General features: G+C 30.2%; 1 protein-coding gene across 2 annotated transcripts in view; it reads right to left on the minus strand.

Moving 5' to 3' along the window:
- Nucleotides 1–5,640: 5,640 nt before the first annotated feature.
- Nucleotides 5,641–24,702, minus strand: part of LOC142222537 (sodium-independent sulfate anion transporter-like) — a 49,409-nt gene continuing 30,347 nt past the window's right edge. Inside the window, exons 4-5 of one of the 2 annotated variants that reach the window (XM_075292718.1) lie at nt 6,269–6,414; nt 5,641–6,197 (exon numbers count right to left, since the gene is read on the minus strand). In XM_075292718.1, the coding sequence (XP_075148833.1) occupies nt 5,754–6,197; nt 6,269–6,414 (590 nt within the window). In that variant the 3' untranslated portion in view covers nt 5,641–5,753. Of the gene's footprint in view, nt 6,198–6,268; nt 6,434–24,702 lie in introns of both variants that reach the window. The other variant, XM_075292719.1, reaches the window with a different exon arrangement.

The raw sequence follows: 24,702 nt of genomic DNA on the forward strand, positions 1-24,702 counted from the left end.
CTCAAAAATTGAAATTTTCATCCAAATCCTAAAAAAAATTGAAATTTTTATATGAAAAACTTCTTTTGCCGATATCTCCTAAACTAAACGTCCTAGAGCGAAAATGGCTTTAATCCGTGACCACCCTCAAAAATTGAAATTTTCATCCAAATTCTAAAAAAATTGAAATTTTTATATGAAAAACTTCTTTTGCCCATATCTCCTAAACTAAGCGTCCTAGAGCGAAAAGGGCTTTAATCCTTGACCACCCTCAAAAACTGAAATTTTCATCCAAATCCTAAAAAAAATTGAAATTTTTATATGAAAAACTTCTTTTGCCCATATCTCCTAAACTAAGCGTCGTAGAGCGAAAAGGGCTTTAATCCGTGACCACCCTCAAAAATTGAAATTTTCATCCAAATCCTAAAAAAATTGAAATTTATATGAAAAACTTCTTTTGCCCATATCTCCTAAACTAAGCGTCCTAGAGCGCTTAGTTTAGGAGATATTGAAATTTTCATCCAAATCCTAAAAAAAATTGAAATTTTTATATGAAAAACTTCTTTTGCCCATATCTCCTAAACTAAACGTCCTAGAGCGAAAAGGGCTTTAATTCGTGACCACCCTCAAAAATTGAAATTTTCATCCAAATCCTAAAAAAATTTAAATTTTTATATGAAAAACTTCTTTTGCCCATATCTCCTAAACTAAACGTCCTACAGCGAAAAGGGCTTTAATCCGTGACCACCCTCAAAAATTGAAATTTTCATCCAAATCCTAAAAAAATTGAAATTTTTATATGAAAACTTCTTTTGCCGATATCTCCTAAACTAAGCGCCCTAGAGCGAAAAGGGCTTTAATCCGTGACCACCCTCAAAAATTGAAATTTTCATCCAAATCCTAAAAAAATTGAAATTTTTATATGAAAAACTTCTTTTGCCGATATCTCCTAAACTAAGCGCCCTAGAGCGAAAAGGGCTTTAATCCGTGACCACCCTCAAAAATTGAAATTTTCATTCAAATCCTAAAAAAATTGAAATTTTTATATGAAAAACTTATTTTGCCCATATCTCCTAAACTAAGCGTCCTAGAGCGAAAAGGGCTTTAATTCGTGACCACCCCAAAAAATTGAAATTTTCATCCAAATCCTAAAAAAATTGAAATTTTTTAATGAAAACCTTCTTTTGCCCATATCTCCTAAACTAAGCGTCCTAGAGCGAAAAGGGCTTTAATCCGTGACCACCCTCAAAAATTGAAATTTTCATCCAAATCCTAAGAAAATTGAAATATTTATATGAAAAACTTCTTTTGCCCATATCTCCTAAACTAAGCGCCCTAGAGCGAAAAGGGCTTTAATCCGTGACCACCCTCAAAAATTGAAATTTTCATCCACATCCTAAAAAAATTGACATTTTTATATGAAAAACTTCTTTTGCCCATATCTCCTAAACTAAGCGTCCTAGAGCGAAAGGGGCTTTAATCCGTGACCACACTCAAAAATTGAAATTTTCATCCAAATCCTAAAAAAATTGAAATTTTTATATGAAAAACTTCTTTTGCCCATATCTCCTAAACTAAGCGTCCTAGAGCGAAAAGGGCTCTAATCCGTGACCACCCTCAAAAGTTGAAATTTTCATCCAAATCCTAAAAAAATTGAAATTTTTATATGAAAAACTTCTTTTGCCCATATATCCTAAACTAAGCGTCCTAGAGCCAAAAGGACGTTAATTCGTGACCACCCCCAAAAGATCAAAAATTCCATCCAAATCTTAAAAAAAATTAAATTTTTATATGAAAAACTTCTTTTGCTCATATTTCCTTACCTAAGCGTCCAAGAGCGAAAAGGAGGTTAATCCATGACCACCCCCAAAAAATTGAAAATTCCATCGAAATCCTAAAAAATGTTAAATTTTTATATGAAAAAACTTCTTTTGCTCATATCTCTAAAACTAAGCGTCCTAGAGCGAAAAGGAGGTTAATCCGTGTCCACCCCCACAAAATTGAAAATTTCATCCAAATCCTAAAAAAAATAATTTTTTATATGAAAAACTTCTTTTGCTCATATCTCTTAAACTAAGCGTCCTACAGCGAAAAGGAGGTTAATCCGTGACCACCCCCAAAAAATTTAAAATTCCATCGAAATCCTAAAAAATGTTAAATTTTTATATGAAAAACTTCTTTTGCTCATATCTCCTAAACTAAGCGTCCTAGAGCGAAAAGGAGGTTAATCCATGACCACCCCCAAAAAAATTAAAATTCCATCGAAATCCTAAAAAATGTTAAATTTTTATACGAAAAACTTCTTTTGCTCATATCTCTTAAACTAAGCGTCCTACAGCGAAAAGGAGGTTAATCCGTGACCACCCCCAAAAAATTTAAAATTCCATCGAAATTTAATAAAATGTTAAATTTTTATATGAAAAAACTTCTTTTGCTCATATCTCTAAAACTAAGCGTCCTAGAGCGAAAAGGAGGTTAATCCGTGTCCACCCCCAAAAAATTGAAAATTTCATCCAAATCCTAAAAAAATTTAATTTTTATATAAAAACTTCTTTTGCTTATATCTCTAAAACTAAGCGTCCTAGAGCGAAAAGGAGGTTAATCCGTGACCACCCACAAAAAATTTAAAATTTCATCCAAATCCTAAAAAAAATTAAATCTTTATATGAAAAACTTCTTTTGCTCATATTAAACAAAAATTTTTATATAAAAACTTCTTTTGCTCATATCTCCTAAACTAAGCGTCCTAGAGCGAAAAGGAGGTTAATTCGTGACACCCCCAAAAAATTGAAAATTCCATCCAAATATTAAAAAATTGAAATTTTTATATGAAAAATTTCTTTTGCTCATGTCTCCTAAACTAAGCGTCCTAGAGCGAAAAGGAGGTTAATTCGTGACACCCCCAAAAAATTGAAAATACCATCCAAATACTAAAAAATTGAAGCTTTTATATTAAAAATTTCTTTTGCTCATATCTCCTAAACTAAGCGTCCTAGAGCGAAAAGGATGCTAATTCGTGACCACCCCTAAAAAATTTAAAATTCCATCGAAATCCTAAAAAAATGAAATTTTTATATGAAAAACTTCTTTTGCTCATATCTCCTTAACTAAGCGTCCTAGAGCGAAAAGGAGGTTAATTCGTGACTACCGCAAAAAAATCAAAAATTCCATCCAAATCCTAAAAAATGGAATTTTTATATGAAAAACCTTTGTTGCTCATATCTCCTAAATTAGGCGTCCTAAATCGAAAAGGAGGTTAATTCGTGACCACTCCCAAAAAATCGAAAATTCCATCGAGATGCTAAAAAATTAAAATTTTCTATGAAAAACCTCTTTTGCTCATACCTTCTAAACTAAGCGTCCTAGAGCCAAAAGGACGTTAATCAGTGACAACACCTTAAAAAAATTTAAAATTCGAGCCAAATCCTAAAAAAAAAAATAAATTTTTATATGAAAAACTTCTTTTGATCATATCTCCTAAACTAAGCGAAAAGGGGGTTAATTCGTGACTACCCCAAAAAAAATTGAAAATTCCATCCAAATCCTAAAAAATATTAAATTTTTATTTTATTTTATCATAGCTTGGACTGATATAGCCCATCTTGGAACTTCACGAACAAAAGCGGAATCTGTGCCATATGGCAGTACGATAGCGCCATTATTGAAAGCTGTAGCGTGATTATTAACTTTTAAAGGGTGATACGGTCAAAATTTGGTCAAGGGAAAACGCGTGTAAATCGGTGAAATCGTTTATTTAAAAAATCAAATTAAATTTCTTTTTTAAATTCAATTAGTATAAAATTCAGGAAAAATATTCAGTTAGGCTTTCGCTTTTCCAAATCGGAATTGCCGGGCCTCACGCTTGATTTCGTCGTCCATTACCTCCGGGATCGCGCTTTGGCCGTCGTATTTTGTTTATCATCGCGATTTGGAGTCACTACCTTCTTGTAAGTCGATAGTCCGGCTCGTTTTTTGGCTCGATGCACGGTTGTAGACGATACACCCACCCAGCTTATTTGCGGCATCTCGGAGAGAGAGGTTAGGGTTTCGCTTGAAACTACCGGCAACTCTCTTTGTCGTCTCAGCGGCTTCCGGTTTTCGATTTCCCCCCGATCCAGACTTCCTGGCTGTCAACAAACGTTCCCCAAACACTTTAATTACATTTGTAACGGTTGATTTGGCACCTTTTAGCGATTTTGCCAGCTTTGCGTGCGAGTTGCTCGGATTTTCGCGTTGCGCGAACAAAATTTTAATACGCTGCTCTTCTTGTTTGGACGGCATTTTGACAACTGAAGAGTGAATTCCAAAATCCAAATAGGAGCAACATTCTACACACACACACCTTCAAAATGAGGGGTGTTCAGGTTTTTTAAATGCAAAATTGAAAGAAATACGTCAAGTTTATATTGACCAAATTTTGAGCGTATCACCCTTTATTGGTAATAGAATTCTATAAATAAAAATTAAGAAATATATTTTCGTTTCCTTACATATAGGTACATTTCAATTCAATTGAAACTAATGAATAAAACATTAAAACCAATTTTGATAATAAAAATTTAAAATTAAAAATTAGTTTAAAATCTAAAATCGATTTTGCGATTATTTTTAGGTTAATAATCGATTTCCACTTTTTTAGATTTTCATGCCAAAATTCGAATAATCGATTAATCGATTTTCTATTTATAGACCCCCATCTCCACAGTCTATTTCCTTTATATATCACCTTGGTATGCAAGGCGGGCATGCTAACCATTGCTCCACGGTGGTCAACTAAAGGTATGCTTCTGTTAAACAAAGCTTTTTTAATCGGCTCGTGGGCGACCTAAATCCACCAAAGCAGCTTTACGATTGTGCCACTTTAGTGGCAAATTTGCCACTTTTTTGGTCGGTACGACTTTGTGCGACTAATTGTGATACTTTTTACAATTTTGTGCCACTTTTGCAATAACTAGAAATATGGCCACATTTTACCCCACTTAATATTTAACATAAAGAGTAAATTTTACATTCTATTCAAGTTTGCCAAAAATTACATAAATTTTTTTTTTCGATTTTGGCAATTTCAACATCTACCCATATTGTGCACAATTGCTTACTTTCCACAGAATCGGTGAATTTAGTAAAATCTTTATATTAATTTGTGTATAATTTTTTCCCCGTTTTTTAGTTCATTTAAATAACGTACCGAAAAAATATTAGAGTAATGGAAACTTTCTCCAAACCTAATAATTCCTTGAACTAAAATAAAGTTAAATTGGTTTAGTGAAATAGAGAGTTCACTTGTTTTTGATTGTACGTATCTCCCGATAAATCATAAATGCGCTTTTGCAAAATTGCATGAAAATGAAAGACAGTTTTAGTTTATTTATTTTACTAACGTTTTTCTCCATCCTAGAACATTACTTGGGTTCAAATGTTAAGTCTATTCTCCAAATCGGTTCAGAACATGGGGTATAGTTCCCCAAAAAACTTAAAGATTTTAGAAGGTATGAAAATTTTTGGTCTACACTGTGATGAAGGGTATAACATAGTAGCCCGCCCCCCCCCCCCCCCCCCCACTTCATCATCCATGACTTTTCACTTTACTCACTTATTTAAAATAGGTTTAGTTACAAGTATTCCCCGTTTTTGGCTCATAATCAATAGCAAACATTGGGATAAATTATCACATATTAACATTTATTACATTCTCATAAGTCTAAATACTATTTTTTTGGATTCATTCAATTAAATTAAAACTTAAATTAATTAATCCTATATATATGAATATTCTATTTACTTTGATGATATTTCGTTAAGGTTATTGTACTAGCCGTACTATGATCATCACCATTACCAACATCAAATTTCAAAGACGGTGGTACATCACAATCACCACGCATTGCAGTTACGTTGGGATTCCTTAGCTCTTCGATTAAACTTTCGGTATTATAGCAGAGGATCAATTTACATTTGAGTCCTTCGAAAATTTGCACAACACTCGGTTTCAAATTGAAAAATATCAACTTTTGATTACGTCTCTTGAAGTCATCGATCATGGATGAGACCACTTTGGCAGCTGTGAAATCAGCACCATAGATATAGGTGCAATCTATGACAACGGGCAGATGGGTTTTAATGCCTGATTTCAATACCAAATTCCGCACAAATTCCACCGAAGGGAATATCAAACAACGATCCGGTGTTAATTTTAAAAATTTGTATCCTTCCGTTGTCTGTAAAAAAAAAAAACAAAAAAAAAATTTATGAAATTTTGTTGTCGTGATTTGCCCCTATCCCCACTTACCTCTATAGTCTCCAATGAAACCTTGGGCCTTGCCGAATGATAGAGTATGAATAATAAATTCACTCCAATTGCAATCAATATTCCAATTTCCAAAGGCATTACCAGGCACGTTATAAAGGCCACAACACCAGGTATTAAATCGGATCCTGAAAAAGAAAAATTTGTCTTTATTCGAATTATTATAAATTCTATAGAAAAGATTTTAAAATATATGTAGAATTTATAAATTTTCTTAAATAATTTTTAATATTTAAAATAATATAAAATTTAGATAAATTTTTAATTAAAAATTTAATATGACATGATAACCAAGAACCGACTTTTTAGTCAATGGAATTATATGGGACTATATAAAAAAATTTATCAGTAAACAATGACCTGAAAATTATGGGTGACTATATTAGGTAACTGATATGTAAAGCAATAAAGCAAAGCGCTATATATATATATATATTTTTTTAATTTTATTATTCGAAAGCAAAATATGTCGAAAAAAATTTAAATTTGATCGAATTGGCTACGTTTGGCACAATTTATAGCACTGCACCAAAATGGTCAATTCTTTACGAAGTATTTTTATTAGTGGGTTTTGTGCGGTAGAAATAAAATAAGATTTTGACAAATTTTTCTACTGAAATAAAATGTTGACAAAATTTTTTATAGAAACAAAATTTTGACAAGATTTTGTATAGAAATCAAATTTTCGATATAAATAAAATTTTGACAAAGAAATAAAAATTTTACAAAACTGTCAATAGAAATATATTTCTCACAAAACTCTCGATAGAAATAAAATTTTGACGAAATGTTCTATAGAAATAAAATTTTCGATAGAAATAAAATCTTAACAAAATTTTGATAGAAATAAAAATTTTACAAAATTGTCGATAGACATCAAATTCTCAGAAATTTTGGATAGGAATAAAATTTCGACAAAATTTTCAATAGAAATAAAATTTTGACAAAATTTTCAATAGAAATAAAATTTTGACAAAATTTTCTATAGAAATAAAATTTTGACAAAATTTTCAATAGAAATAAAATTTTCTTTAGAAATAAAATTTTTCATAGAAATATAATTATATAGAAATATAATTTTGATAAAATTTTTATCACAAAACTCTCGATAGAAACAAAATTTTGACGAAATGTTCTATAGAAATCAAATCTTCAATAGAAATAAAATGACAAAATTTCGATAGATATAAAATTTCGACAAAATTGTCGATGGATATAAAATACTCACAAAACTCTCGATAGGAATAAAATTTTGACAAAATTTTCAATAGAAATAAAATGTTGACAAAATTTTCTATAGAAATTAATTTTTCCATAGAAATAAAATGTTGACAAAATTTTCTATAGAAATAAAATTTTGACAAAATTTCGATAGAAATAAAAATTTGACAAAATTTCGATAGAAATAAAAATTTGACTAAATTGTCGATAGACTTAAAGTCTCACAAAACTCTCGATAGGAATAGCATTTTGACAAAATTTTCTATAGAAATAGAATTTTGAAAAAATTTTCAATAGAAATAAAATTTTCTATAGGAATAAAATTTTGACATAATTTTATATAGAAATATAATTTTTACAAAATTTTCTGTAGAAATAAAATTTTGACAAAATTTTCAATAGAAATAAAATTTTCTTTAGAAAAAAAATTTTTCATAAAAATATAATTATATAGAAATATAATTTTGATAAAATTTTTATCACAAAACTCTCGATAGAAATAAAATTTTAACAAAATTTTCAATAGAAATAAAATTATCACAAAACTCTCGTTAAAAATAAAATGTTGACAAGATTTTGTATAGAAATCAAATTTTCCGTAGAAATAAAAGTTTGACAAAACTGTCGATCGAAATATAATTATCACAAAACTCTCGATAGAAATAAAATGTTGACAAGATTTTGTATAGAAATCAAATTTTCGATAGAAATAAAATGTTGACTAAATTCTGATAGAAATAAAAATTTGACTAAATTCTCGATAGACATAAAATTCTCACAAAACTTTCGATAGGAATAAAATTTTGACAAAATTTTCAATAGAAATAAAATTTTGCCAAAATTTTCTATAGCAATTGAATTTTCTATAGAAATAAAATTTTGACAAAATTTTCAATAGAAATAATATTTTCACAAAATGTTCTATAGAAATAAAATTTTTCATAGAAATAAAATTTTGACAAAATTTTCAATAGAAATAAAATTTTCTTTAGAAATAAAATTTTTTATAGAAATAAAATTTTGACAAAATTGTCAATAGAAATAAAATTTTCACAAAATTTTCTATAGAAATAAAATTTTTCACAGAAATAAAATTTTGACAAAATTTTCAATAGAAATAAAATTTTCTTTAGAAATAAAATTTTTTATAGAAATAAAATTTTGAAAATTTTTCTATATAAATAGAATTTTGACAAAATTTTCTATAGGAATAAAATTTTGACAAAATTTTCTATAGGAATAAAATTTTGACAAAATTTTCTATAGAAATAAAATTTTGACAAAATGTTCTATAGAAATAAAATTTTCAATAGAAATAAAATTTTGACAAAATTTCTATAGAAATAAAAATTTCACAAAATTGTCGATAGACATAAAATTCTCACAAAACTCTCGATAGAAATAAAATTTTGACAAAATTTTCAATAGAAACAAAATTTCCATAAAATTGTCTATAGAAATAAAATTTTCACAAAATTTTCTATAGAAATAACATTTTTCATAGAAATAAAATTTTGACAAAATTTTCTATAGAAATAAAATTTTGACAATATTTTCTTAGGAATACAATTTTGACATAACTTTATATAGAAATATAATTTTGACAAAATTTTCGATAGAAATAAAATTATTACAAAACTCTCGTTAAAAATAAAATGTTGACAAAATTTTGTATAGAAATCAAATTTTCCATAGAAATAAAAGTTTGACAAAACTGTCGATAGAAATATATTTATCACAAAACTCTCGATAGAAATAAAATGTTGACTAGATTTTGTATAGAAAAAAATTTTGATAGAAATAAAATGTTGACAAAATTTCGATAGAAATAAAAATTTTACAAAACTGTCGATAGACATAATATTCCCACAAAACTCTCGATAGGAATAGAATTTTGACAAATTTTTCTATAGAAATAAAATTTTGACAAAATTTTCAATAGAAATAAAATTTTATATAGGAATAAAATTTTGACATAATTTTATATAGAAATATAATTTTGACAAAATTTTCTATAGGAATAAAATTTTGAAATTTTATTTCTATATAAAATAAACAAATAAAATTTTGACAAAATTTTCTATAGAAATAAAATTTTGACAAAATTTTCTATAGAAATAAAATTTTGACAAAATTTTTTATAGAAAAAATATTTGAAAAAAAAACTCGATAGAAATAAAATTATCACAAAACTCTATGTAGAAATAAAATTTTGACAAGATTTTGTATAGAAATCAAAGTTTTGAAGAAATAAAAATTTGACAAAACAGTCGATAGAAATATAATTATCACAAAACTCTCGATAGAAATAAAATGTTGATAAGATTTTGTATAGAAATCAAATTTTCGATAATAATAAAATGTTGACAAAATTCCGATAGAAATAAAAATTGACAAAACTGTCGATAGACATAAAATTCTCACAAAACTCTCGATAGGAATACCATTTTGACAAAATTTTCGATAGAAATCAAATTTTTTATAGAAATAAAAATTAAAAAAAAAAACTGTCGATAGAAATATAATTATCACAAAACTCTCGATAGAAATAAAATGTTGATAAGATTTTGTATAGAAATCAAATTTTCGATAGTAATAAAATGTTGACAAAATTTCGATAGAAATAAAAATTTTACAAAACGGTCGATAGACATAAAATTCTCACAAAACTCTCGATAGGAATAGCATTTTGACAAAATTTTCTATAGAAATAAAACTTTCTATAGGAATAAAATTTTGACATAATTTTATATAGAAATATAATTTTGACAAAATTTTCTATAGAAATAAAATTTGGACAAAATTGTCCATAGAAATAAAATTTTGACAAAATTTTTTATAGAAATAAAAATTTGAAAAAAAGTCGATAGAAATAAAATTATCACCAAACTCTAGTTAGAAATAAAATTTTGAAAAGATTTTGTATAGAAATCAAATTTTTGAAGAAATAAAAATTTGACAAAACAGTCGATAGAAATATAATTATCACAAAACTCTCGATAGAAATAAGATATTGATAAGATTTTGTATAGAAATCAAATTTTCGATAGTAATAAAATGTTGACAAAATTTCGATAGAAATAAAAATTTGACAAAACTGTCGATAGACATAAAATTCTCACAAAACTCTCGATAGGAATAACATTTTGAGAAAATTTTCAATAGAAATAAATTTTTGAAAAAAATTTTTATAGAAATAAAATTTTTCATAGAAATGTAATTTTGACAAAACTTTTTATAGAAATAAAAATTTGAAAAAAACTGTCGATAGAAATAAAATTATCAAAAGAATTCTCGTTAGAAATAAAATTTTGACAAGATTTTGTATAGAAATAAAATGTTGACAAAATTTCGATAGAAATAAAAATTTTACAAGATTGTCGATAGACATAAAATTCTCACAAAAGTCTCGATAGGAATGACATTTGGGCAAAATTTTCGATAGAAATAAAATTTTCATAGAAATAAAATGTTGACAAAATTTTCTATACGAATAACATTTTTGACAAAATTTTACCTAAAAATAAAAAAAAAAAAAATATAGAAATAAAATTTTGACAAAAGTTTTTATAGAAATAAAATTTTGGCAAATTTTTCTATAGAAATAAAATTTGGACAACGTTCAAAACACGGGTGTAATGTTGGTAGATTTTTCATAAAATTTTGGTAGATTATTTATGGCACGACTGGCAACCGTGATTGAGACCTGGAGATATTGGTGTGTATTGTGGGGTAGAAATGAAACGAGGAAGCTCCTATATAAGCCATTCTTGATTGACGCATGCAGAGTGCGATGGTACTGTCCATGGCATGCGGTCGAAATATTCATCTGCCTAAGGCTTCAACTGTCTATTGTACATTTCCCCCATAATAATTTGCATTCATTTTGACCCTATGGTCGATGAATACAAGCAGGGAACTAAAGTCAACCATTACGGCGTTCTACAACATTTTCATCAGCTGCGCTAGAGTTCTGGTGGTCAAATGAAGGGGGAAATTTTCAGTTGACTTCCTTGGCAAGATTCCCCATAATTTTATTTGTTCACAAACTGCTCAATTTGAAATGACTTATCTTCGGAGAAAATCAAATTCGTTAAATTCGTGGCCACTCTTAGCACATTCCACGCAAACTTTTTTTGAGCAGCGATGAGCTCTTGCATTTTTTTTTTGGAACGTGTGTTGCATCTGTTCTTGCGATATGTTCAACTCACGAGGAAGTTTTTCTACCAATGTCGATGAAATTTGGAATTCACTTTTCATATAATTTCTTGTGTTGTTATCGTGTTTTTGACGCGATGCAAGACTGCCTTTCACTATGACTATCACGCTTGAATTGCGTCACGAATATCTTTATTTCTGAAATATCTGTCAGCTGGTTAAAAATGATAGCAACCTGAAGTTGATTGCAATACATATCAGCTACGCTATAGTAGTTCGTCAGATGAAGGAAAGTATTTTTCTTTGTGTAAACAATTGAGGGACCTTTTAATTTCATAATCTCTGACAGTTGCACGTTTATCAATCATAGAGGGCCGATTCGGCCACCTTTAGCTATCAAATATATTACGCCTTCGTGTTCATGCTGCCGAGGAGTTGTTCCGAGACATTATTAACGTAGCGGTCGAATGGTCGAATTATTTTGGTGAGACCTAACTTCTCAGCAAAAGCAGCAAGACTCCCAAAGGAGCCTGATGACATTTATAAGACTTTTGCCAGCTAATACTGTCGTGGGGATACTCATGTACTGATAAAATGTGAAAAAGTTCCCCTTAAATCTCCGTTGAAGGAACGATGAGATTTCAATCACATGTAACGACGTGGCGGTGACTGATTCGAAGAGGTGTGCAGAGTTTATCAACCATCAGTTCTGGAAAATAGAGCCATTTATCATATTCGTGGTCTCCGAGTCAAAGATATGGTGCCGCCAAAGCTTGGCCCCATCAAAATCTCAACGCTGATGTTGTTAAAATAACGTATGGAAGAGCAAATGGAACCCGGCAGGTAAACGCTTGGATGGATTTCGTCACTATCACCTTGCTGCTTGCGGCTTGTATTCTGCCATACACGAATGGAAATTAAATTGTGGACTGCATTGCGATGTTGTTGTAATCACAGGAGGAATGATATTGGTGGGTGTATATCAACTTGAAGTTGCGGGAAAGAAGACTTGAATGCATATGTGGGTGGTATAACACCTCCGTATAAGATTGTACGCGAGTAACAGAAAAACACAAGATATTAAATATGGGTGACTCACCAGTTGGTAGTCGGTAGTCAGTGTTGCCAAGTTGGTGATTGCCCCCTCCCTCCTTTTTATGGTTTTTTCACGTTTTGGGGGAATTTTTCTTAATTTTGGGGGTAGAGGCAAAAACGACCTGGCAACACTGGCCGCAAAGCAAGTGTAGTGATTCTTGTGTTTTTCTTCACAGGATGTACCGCTAATCGTTTTTATTTTCGTAATATATATGAGGGGTCGAAGGTTCAGAAATCACCTGGCAACACTGGTCGAAATGCAGGTGAAGTGTTTCGTGGGTAATTCACAGGATCGCTATTCGTTTTTACACATTATTTTTTATCGATTATAATTCACACTTAACAGCTACAAATTCATTTTTAACCTCTTATATAATATTTATTTCATCAAAAGTACACTGAAAAAAAGCATGCCCAGTTCCAAAGATTTTGTCTTTACTCTAGGGATTTTGGTAGTGGTTCCGAGCTAAAGAAGCGGAGAATTCAAGTAAGGACAAATTTAAGACACTATTCTCTTTTAATTTTGAGTTTTGCGTACTTGATTCAAGGAAGTAAATTTTAATTGTTCGTTTTTTAGAGTTTTTTTCTTCACGCTATGCTATCAAAGTCCTTTACACTCAAAAAAAAAATTTAATTGGATTCAAAGATTTTGACCTTGCCTTAAAGATTTTGGTATTGATTCCGAGCTAAAGAAGCGGAGAATTCAATTAAGGACAAATTTAATACACTATTCTCTTTTAATTTTGAGTTTTGCGTACTTGATTCAAGGAAGTAAATTTTAATTGTTCGTTTTTTTCTTCACGCTATGCTATCAAAGTCCTTTACACTCAAAAAAAAGTTTAATTCGATTCAAAGACTTTGACCTTCCCTTAAGGATTTTGGTATTGATTCCGAGCTAAAGAAGCGGAGAATTCAAGTAAGGACAAATTTAAGACACTATTCTCCTTCAATTTTGAGTTTTGCGTACTTGATTTAAGGAAGCAAATTTTAATTGTTCGTTTTTTCCGATTTTTTTTCTTCACGCTATGCTATCAAAGTCCTTTATACTCAAAAAAAAGTTTAATTGGATTCAAATATTTTGACCTTCCCCCTTAAGGATTTTGGTACTGATTCCGAGCCAAAGATGTGGCTTCTTTAAAATAAAGAAATTTTTTATCGACCTATGTGTAAAATAAAGAAATTTTTTATCGACCTATGTGGCTTTAAATCTAGAACCAATAAAATTAAAATTGGGATACAGATCTCATTTAACAAATTTTCATTCTCTTTTCGCAGTTTATTAATAAAGGTACTCACGTACAAACAAATGCCAGTTTAAAAATCCAAATTATAACGGATATTTCAAAGTAAAAAATGTTTTCTTAATTCCAAACAAAAAAAAACAACTTTAAACCAAAGACGCTAAATCCTCAAAATAATTCTTAGCCTATATTTGAAGTGTTTTTTCTTAAATCTAAACATTCAATATTTCAGTTAATTTAAGGACAATTTCTTTAAATCAAAAATGGGTTTCTTTACCTTAAGGAAAATTAGCCCAAATTCAAAGACATGGGACACTTTAACGGAGGGACGTAAATTTACAAAATTTGAAATTTTTGAAGCAAAGATTACAAATTTTATTTTAATTAAAATCTCGTTATTTTAAAGAAATTTGTCCTTAATATTTTATATGTTTCGCATTTAAAAATTTAGGTTGCGTAATCTTTAATATCACGTAAATATGTTTTTCAGTGTACGAACGTGTTAACGACAACATAAATTTTGAAATTCAGATCCGATTTCCAGTAGAAATTATGCTATGTTACAAGTTTAAAATGTCTTTAACCCTCTAATATCCAATCCCGCCTTTAGGCGGGCTTCATTAGATGAGGAAGCTTTTAGTAAAACATACCTTAAGACAACAAAAATGAATAAAATAAAAAGAAAACTTAGTTGAACCTGTTCAAGAGCCTTTGCAGCATCTACTGAATTTTACCGTATAAATTTTTCTTGATTAGATTCCTTGCTTTTGTGTCGTTAACATTGAATATTTAATCAGCTGACAAAATATTGGGGCATTAGAGGGTTAAAATAAAGTGTTGAAAAATATGTCCTATCAACACATTTGAACACATTTTTGCTTTGTAGTCAAAAATACAACAAGTTTAAAGACAATTTCAACAAGTGCAAAAAGACAACAAGTTTAAAGACAATTTCATTAATTTTAAGGAATTTTTCTGAATAATTAAAGTCAAGGTGACTTTATTCCAAGAAAATTTTCTTTCATGTTATGATACCCATTTTTAATTCGAATCACTTAATTACAGGGACCGTAACGGTTATAAGAACTATCAAAAAATTTTTTTTAATTGTTATTTTGTAATAAAAAAAAATAAAAACTCGAATGAAACTATTAAAAAGAGAGTTTTATTTATCCGTAATAAATAAAACTCTTTTTATGAGTTTTATTTTTTTCTTCAGAAAATGATACTCTTTTTTGGAGTTTTATTTCTTTCTTCAGAAAATAAAACTTTTTTTGCGTGTTAACGTCGTTTAATCGGGCTCAAATTTTGGCTATCCCAATATCTGGAAAGGGGATTCGTTTTGTGGGATTAAGGCAACAAAAGATTTCGACATTTTTTTACCCCATATAGGTTAGGTTAAGTTAGGTGCCAGCCCGATGTATCAGGCTCACTTAGACTATTCAGTCCATTGTGATACCACATTGGTGAACTTCCCTCTTATCACTGAGTGCTGCCCGATTCCATGTTAAGCTCAATTACAAGGGACCTCCTTTTTATAGCCGAGTCCGAACGGCGTTCCACATTGCAGTGAAATCACTTAGAGAAGCTTTGAAACCCTCAGAAATGTCACCAGCATTACTGAGGTGGGATAATCCGCCGCTGAAAAACATTTTGGTGTTCGGTCGTAGCAGGAATCGAACCCACGACCTTGTGTATGCAAGGCGGGCATGCTAACCATTGTACCACGGTGGCTCCCTTTGCCCCATATAAGTTGCGGTCACTCTATTGAAAACACTTAAAGAAGTGATGATACGGATTTTGCAGTTTGAGAATCAAGTAAGTTGTAAACATATTTATTAATTCTTTTTCTAAAAATGCTATTTATTTGTTTTTCTCTTTGTAGATAAATAATAGCCAATGCGATGATTGACCGGATGTTTGCGATACATCACAATCGAATACATCGCTTTTGAGTCAATTTTTGAACACCCTAAATGTTGACAGGGAACAAGAAAGCGAAGAAACTGATAATGAGGAAGAAAAAAAAAGCTTGATATCGATAACTTTTCGCCAAGGCCCTTGTCTTTTTGAGTTCTGGAAAGCAAAAAAAAAGTAAATTATCCGTATTTGTATATATTGCAGTGTGTTCCTGCAACCCAAGTAAGCGTGGTAAGAGCATTATCTGCTCTTAAATTGGTACTGAGCGTTCAAATCATTCCGTTGAAAATTTGGAAAAAATTATGTTCGTTAAATTAAACAAATAAATTAATACAAACTTTTTGTGAGATATAAAACGAGAAACTGTACAAAAAAGAAAAAAAATTAATATGAGTTTTATTTAAGACGGAAAAAAAATAAAACTCCTGAAAAGAAATTTAAATGGTGGTTAAATTGTAAGGGCTGATGATGAATGTGAACCACACCTAAACGCCAAGTTTTTTTCCGAATTTTATTTGACATTTCTCTATATCAGACTTACTCAATTTGAACCATGTAGAGATACACAATCGAACAAGGTGTTAAATGGTTCCAAGAAATGGCAACAGTGGATGATCAATTTTCGAAGAAAATCATCTTCAGTGATGAGGTACATTTTCACCTCAGTGGATTCGTCAATAAACAGAATTGCCGCATTTGGGCGAATGAGAATCGAAGAGTAATTGTCGAAAAACCAATGCACCCACAAAGAGTGACTGTTTGGTGCGGTTTATGGGCTGGCGGCATCATGGGCCGTATTTTTTCCAAAATGAGGCCGGTTAAGCAGTTACTGTGAATGGTGTTCGCTATCGTGAGATGTTAACGAACTTTTTATGGCCCGAATTGGAAGATATGGATGTAGACGGTATGCAGGACGGTGCCACTTGCCACACAGCTAACGAAACAATGGATCTTTTGCGCAACAAATTCAATGACCGTGTTATCTCACGTAATGGCGATGTCAATTGGCCGCCAAGATCATGTGACTTGACACCGTTGGACTTTTTTCTTTGGGTTTATTTGAAAGAAAAGGTGTATGTCGATAAACCAGCAACAATTCAAGAGCTAAAGGATAAGATAATTCGGCACATTAACGGCATAGAACCTCCATTATGCCTCAGCGTCATCGAAAATTTGGACCATCGGATGAAGGTGTGCAACCGAGGTCGCGGCGCCCATTTGGCCGATATTTTGTGCCATACATAATTGAGTAATACCAATATATCATAATAAAATAAAATTACAATAAATTCCTAAATAGTTTGTGTTTTATTCAAAATCAACATCGGCCCTTGAAATTTTAACCACCCTTTATTTTCCGAAGAAAAAAATAAAACTCCAAAGAGTATTATTTTCTTAAGGAAAAAATAATAAAAATAATTCATAAATAAAACTCATAAAAAGAGTTTTATTTATGACCTTTTATTTTTACGTTGAAAAATAACCGTTAACTTTGGAGTTGGTAGCGTTTTTTTTTTAATATCACCGTAAATTCTGAAAGAGCTTTCCGAGATAAATCTATTGGTCTATGACAGTATAGGTCTCCGTTGACTTTAACATGAAGAGTTTTTGAGTTTAAATTTTATGGATAACAATTATTTACGGTCCCTGCTTAATTATAAGGAAAAAACTACTTCATTGAAAAGTTTATGGACTTTCGGATAAGGAAAAAATATATCTGAGAAATGTGTCTTCTTTGCTAAGCAAAATTCGTATTCGTATTTTAAGGACATGAAATCTTTGGCCTTGTGACAATATTTTTTTTCAGTGTATATAAAACAAAGTGTATATATAAACAATATTGTCTAAACATTTGTATAGACATGCAGCCGGTCTTAGAATTGTGCAAATGATTTTGTGTAGACATAAGACGGCTGCTAGGGAACGAATAGCCTCAGAATAAATCGAGTGATTTGGCGTCACCAGGGGTTGCTGCGTTTCTTAACGAGCCGGTTGTTGGAGTGAGTGTCTAGGCCTTGACGCCTTTTTGATGGGCTTTTGGTTTTCTTGAGGTCTCCTTGAGTGGCTTCGTGAAGAAGTGGTAGTTTGATTTGATGGGTACTGCAACAGCGCATGATGACAAGCCTTACACTTTCTACAGGAATATTTTGATGGACAAGCATTGGTAGTATGGGCCTTGACCAAGCAATTTTTGCACCAATTAGGGCTTCTAATAACAGTTCTCGTTGGTGGGCATTTATGTCGAGGGATTTGTTGCACATTTGTAGAGACATAAGGATTTTGTCGTTGTCGCTTTTTCGTTTTTTTTACACATTATTTTTTATCGATTGTAATTCACACTTAACAGATACAAATTCATTTTTGAACTTTTACGCAAAACCTATATCCATTTTATAATGGATCATTATTTCATTATTAATAATTTAAATCTAAAAATATATATAAAAAAAAGATACAAAAAATATTGTCTAAACATTAGTTTAGACATTCCGCTGGCCATGCAGTTGTGCAAAAGATTATGAGGAACATAAGACGGCCGCTAGCGTACGAATAGCCTCAGAAAGAATCAAGTGCTTTGGCATCACCAGGGGCTGTTAGATTTCTTTGGCCTTCTTTTCGTCTCTACGAGTCGAATATTTGAGTGAGTTTTTAGGCCTCGACGCCTTCTTGATAGTCTTGTGGTTTTTTTCTTGAGATCTTGTTCAGTGGTTTCTTGAAGAAGTGGTAGTTTGATTTCGTGAGTACTGGCCATGCAACAGCGTAGGATGACGCGTTTTACACTTTCAACAGGAATCCGTTGATAGGCAAGCAATGGTTGTATGGCACTTGGCCAAACAATTTTCGCCGTAATTATGGGTTCTAATAACAATTCAACACAGTCGTGCATCCATGTCGCGGGATTCATTGCAGAAGCGAATTGGTTGAAAAGCTCGACAATGCTCACACTTGCAGAGATAACGATTTCGTCGGCGTATGCTAGATGCTTTATGTTCCCATGTGCTTCTGAAATTATTTAAGAGACAATAGTTCAATTATTGAAAATTTTGCCCTCACAAGTGTGAAAAGCAGAGTATTTTATTTTTGTTGTTGTTGTTGTTGTAAAGATGATTGTGGTTGTAAAGATGATTTTTGTTGTAAAGGTGACTGTTGTTGTAAAGATGATTGTGGTTGTAAAGATGATTGTGGTTGTAAAGATGATTTTTGTTGTAAAGGTGACTATTGTTGTAAAGATGATTGAGATGATTTACATGTCCTCTTTTTTTTCACTTGCAGCGCTTTTGGAGGGCCTTGAGATAGTCTTCTTTCTATCTCAAGGTAAACTTTATGGTGAAATGTTTAAAGTTTTAGCCACCAGTTTATAAGTGATAAATTTGTAGAAACGTATTCAGGAAGAGACATAATGAGCGCGCCCTTAATGAAATCACCGGGGGTCAACGCAGTTAAATCAAAAGGGTCCTCTGATATAGCAGAAACCGGCTGGGAAATTAATACAGCTTCTATCCGAGTATGAACAGGGGTAAACTGTTTTAGCCACCAGTTTATAAGTGATAAATTTGTAGAAACGGATTCAGGAAGAGACATAATGAGCGCGCCCTTAATGAAATCACCGTGGGTCAACGCAGTTAAATCAGAAGGGTCCTCTGATATAGCAGAAACCGGCTGGGAAATTAATACAGCTTCTATCCGAGTATGAACAGATGTAAACTGTTCGAATATAAAACTATGGGAGTCGACAATCTTTTTTAGATGATACTTGTAATACTTTTTTACGGCTGCCTCGCATAGTCCGTCCATGTCGACTAGCCCCTATAAAATTCCGTCCATTATCAGAGATTATCCTTTGCGGGAGCTCCCATCTGCCAAAGAAACGGGCGAATTCAGTCTCAAATATTCCCGATGACAAATCACTACATGGCCCTTATTGAATCATTGATGTGATGTTACTGCTTCGGCTGACGTGTTCATGGTCCTCCAGGGAAGAGAGTAATACCAGTCAATCAAAAAATCACAGCATAAAACATGAGATAATGACAACTACGCATTAGTTGGATAAACGACTTCGGTAAGTGAGCAGATTATTATTCAAATCTAAAGTTTGCGTTGTGGTTTAAATTCTGTAAAGTCACATATATGGCAACAAAAATTAAGTTTCAGAATCATTATCTATTCGCATAATAATCTGTATATTCTCAGTACTGCTGTTAACTACACAAAAAGAAAGTTAAAATCACGCACACTGATTACAAATATATTTTACTTATGTCGAAATTTTGTCCAAATTTTATTTCTATTGAAAATTTTTTCAAAATTTTATCTCTCTAGAAAATTTTGTTATTCAATAGCTTTAATCCTAGCATAAAATTCACAATATGAAAAATGTAAACAAATTCCCTATCTGGACGTACTAATCATTAGAGAAGATAAAAATATAAAAACCAATTGGCACCAAAAGCCAAAGTCTTCCGGCAGATTGGTTAACTTTTAGTCTAACCACCCCAGGAGAATTATACAAAATACGGCCCAAAATTTTGTGAACAGGTTACTAGCGATAATTATAACAATAATTTTAATTTTATTAGTATTAATTAGTCCTAATTTATTAGGAGATCATGATAATTTTATTCCAGCTAAACCTTTAGTAACACCAGTTCACATTCAACCGATAAGGCGATAAACATCGAAAAAAATAAGGAAAATACTCCAAAAAACAGCTTCCTTTTATCCACAATTGATAAACTAATCAACAAAACAAATTACAACCCTCCAAAGAAAAACAAAAACTTTTTTATAGATCTGTCGTATACATACCAGAATTACATGAAAGATTCTGTAATGCCAAGTTAAGCGATAAGAATAATTTCGCAATAGCTCCAAAAACTAATAACACAATACAAAAATTATTTACTAGTCTAAAATCAAAATGTAAATGTAAGTTCTATGTTCGCTTTTCGCATTGAAATTTTTGTGGTTACTTTATTAAAACAGTTCAATAACAAGCAGATCAATTAACTCTTATAATCCGAAGTTTCTTGTTCCTCTAGACTTTGGCAAGATTTTACAGGAATATGTCTGTTTTCATTTATAATTTTGATTATTTCAGGAAAAGTAATCGCGAAAATAAAGTGATTTTCAACTCGAAAACCGAACACAGAACACACCATAATATACGAAATAAAGTACAATGGGAATGAAAAAGACGGATGTGACAAGTTTTACATAGGAACTACGAAGAATAAATTAAAAACTCGTTTATCTGGCGACCTATACGAAAACGACACTATCAACACACTGTGCAGCAGAACATCACCACCCTGATATAGAGAGAGAGAGCGCGTGTGCTACAGTGTGAGAGTAATTACAATAAGAGACTAACACTGGAGATGTTACACATTCTCAATACACCAACAGAGAAGCGAATGAACTATAAGACAGACACTGACAATTCGGCGCAAAGCAACGGGATTCCGATCAGAAAAACAAAGGCGCGGAAGACCAATAGTTAGTATGACAACGTACTCCGAGGTTCTACTCAATAGTGGGTGTAATATTTTTGTTGTTTTCGTAAGTGTTTTTAATGTAACATCAAATTTGTACGTATTTCAATGTTTGTGTACATACGAGGGCGGTTCGGAAACTTCTTAGCATATCAATGAAAGAGAATAGTTAGTTTTTCAAAAATATTTTTATTTTTCAATATAATCTCCGCTTAGTCCAACGCTTTTTTTGGTCGTCCACTACGTGGTTCATTTTCAATGCTTGTACGACCACGTTTAAATTCAGCAACCCAATTTTTTGCTGTTGCATATGAAGGAGCACTTTCATCTAACACATTCACCATATCATTATGAATTTCTTATCCCGATAAACCTTTTTTATGTAAATATTTAATGATAGCACGCATTTCTAATTTTTCCATTGTAAAAAAATTGCGGATGCGTCTTTTTTGAACACCTGTTTCTATATGAAGGAGTTGCCAGATCGAAATAAAAATTAACATGTGTTCATAACAGAGATGGACGTTTCAAAAACACTTAACTTTTTTCTGTTTATACCGCGCTTTTTGTGCTAGTCTAAGAAGTTTCCGAACTGTCCTCGTATTTTCTTTTTGTAAACTCAGAAAAATTTTCGCCATGAAGTCTTTCAATGAAAAGACGAATATTGAATAAAAATAAATTAAAACACAGAACTCGAGCTCGTTTTTATCAATAATTTATTAAATAGAAAAATTTTATTTATATTGAAAAAAATTGTCAACATTTTAATTTCTATTGAAAATTTGTCAAAATTTTATTTCTATAGAAACTTTTGGCAGAATTTTATTCCTAAAGAAAATTTTGTCAAAATTTTAGTTCTATGGAAAATTTTGTCAAAATTTTATTTCTACAAAAATTGTTGTAAAAATTTTATTTCTATTGAAAATTTGTCAAAATTTTATTTCTATTGAAAAATTTTGTTTAAATTTTATTTCTATACAAAATTTTGTCAAAATTTTAATTTCTATTGAAAATTTGTCAAAATTTTATTTCTATTGAAAAATTTTATTTCTATAGAAACTTTTGGCAGAATTTTATTTCTAAAGAAAATTTTGTCAAAATTTTATTTCTATAGAAAATTTTGTCAAAATTTTATTTCTATGGAAAATTATGTCAAAATTTTATTTCTATAGAAAATGTTGTCAAAATTTTATTTCTATAGAAAATTATGTCAAACTTATATTTCCATTGAAAATTTTATCAAAATTTTATTTCTATAGAAAATTTTGTCAAAATTTTATTTCTATAGAAAATGTTGTCAAAAATTTTATTTCTATTGAAAATGTATCAAAATTTTATTTCTATTGAAAAATTTGTCAAAATTTTATTTCTATAGAAACTTTTGGCAGAATTTTATTTCTATAGAAAATTTTGTCAAAATTTTATTTCTATAGAAAATTATGTCAAACTTATATTTCCATTGAAAATTTTATCAAAATTTTATTTCTATAGAAAATTTTGTCAAAATTTTATTTTTACAAAAAATTTCGTCTAAATTTTATTTCTATAGAAAATTTTGTCAAAATTTTATTTTTACAAAAAATTTCGTCTAAATTTTATTTCTATAGAAAATTTTGTCAAAATTTTATTTCTATAGAAAATGTTGTCAAAAATTTTATTTCCATTGAAAATTTTGTCAAAATTGTATTTCTATAGAAAATTTTGTCAAAATTTTATTTCTATAGAAAATTTTGTCAAAAATTTTATTTCTATAGAAAATTTTTTTAAAATGTTATTTCTATAGCAAATTTTGTCAAAATTTTATTTCTATAGAAAATTATGTCGAACTTATATTTCCATTGAAAATTTTATCAAAATTTTGACAAAATTTTATTTCTATTAAAAAATTTTTTATTTCTATAGAAATTTTTGTCAAAATATAAATAATATTTATAGAAAATTTTATATCTATCGAAAAAATTGTGGAACTACCCAGTAAAAAAATTTGGAAGTACTTCTAAAGGCACAAATTTAAAAGCACTTTCAAAAATGTCCTTCCAGGGATATTCTTTATTTTAACTACTCATACTTTTAAAGGGCTATTTTAACACTTTTTGTTTCATATATGTTAAAAACAGGGTAAGGATTCATAAAATAAACTATTTAAATTTAAACTATTTAAATTTTGTCGAAAAAATTTCTAAATTTATTATAAAAAAAATTTTCAGACAAACGGTAGATTGCATTAAACATTATAAAAATGAATTATTTGTCAAAATACCACAAAATTGTTTAATTCACATCCAAAACACTGAATTCGGATCACATCTAAAGAAGTGATGCATATTCAGTAGAACGGCTGTTGAAATGGTGGACATCCGTCCTATGACAAGACCATGTCAAATTCATCGCTTATGTGCCAATTTTGCACCACTTCCGTATCCAAAAAGAGCATTTTCACTACTTTTTTGGCGACGCTTTTTTTTTTTTGCTGGGTACTACTGAAACTGTACAATCATTTTTAATACGGGTTTCGGAAGATCAAACACGTCTTCTTAATAAACACCACGGGCAAAAGTGGATTTTTTTTGCGAAAATTTTTACAAATCCACAAATATACGATAGAAATCGATCGGTACATTACTTCATTTTTTGCAATGTTTCTTACTTGTTAATTGGTTGTGTTCGGGAGATATTGAAAATAACGATCGTTTATTACTCAATTATTAGCATACTTTTAGGATACCAGTGCAAATGACAGAGTTGTTTACCGGTTGTAGAATGTGTTAACATGTGTTATTAGTTAGTTCATGCGGTCTGTGTGCTATCTGTCGTTATCGATTAGCATCTCTTCATATTTTTTGATAGAAGAGCACAGCTGATGCAATATTTAGCACTTAGTACTATTTGTGTATAAAACGCCTTCCTGGGACGGAGTAATATTATACGCTGGTAAAAGAAAAACACGAGATAATTCAAGTGCAAGTAATCCTTTATTAAATATACACTGACTATAAAAACCGAGGGCATGTATTTAACATTTTTACTAGTAGTGGTATAACTTCCCCTATATTTGCCGCATTTGGCTGAAATTTTCAGCGATTAAATTTCGATTCGATTCGAGTTGTGACATATAAGACGTTAGTTACATATTTTATATGTCACAACTTATACCATTCATTTGTAATTATTTCTTTTTATAATTACTATTATTTATTTACATATTTATTATAATTAAAATTACAATAATTAAAGCTATCGGCTTTTATAATTACTATTCCTTATTGTTATCTTTTCTTAATATAAT

This window comes from Haematobia irritans, chromosome 1, assembly GCF_050003625.1.
Source record: "Haematobia irritans isolate KBUSLIRL chromosome 1, ASM5000362v1, whole genome shotgun sequence".
In the NCBI taxonomy this organism is placed as follows: Eukaryota; Metazoa; Arthropoda; class Insecta; order Diptera; family Muscidae; genus Haematobia; species Haematobia irritans.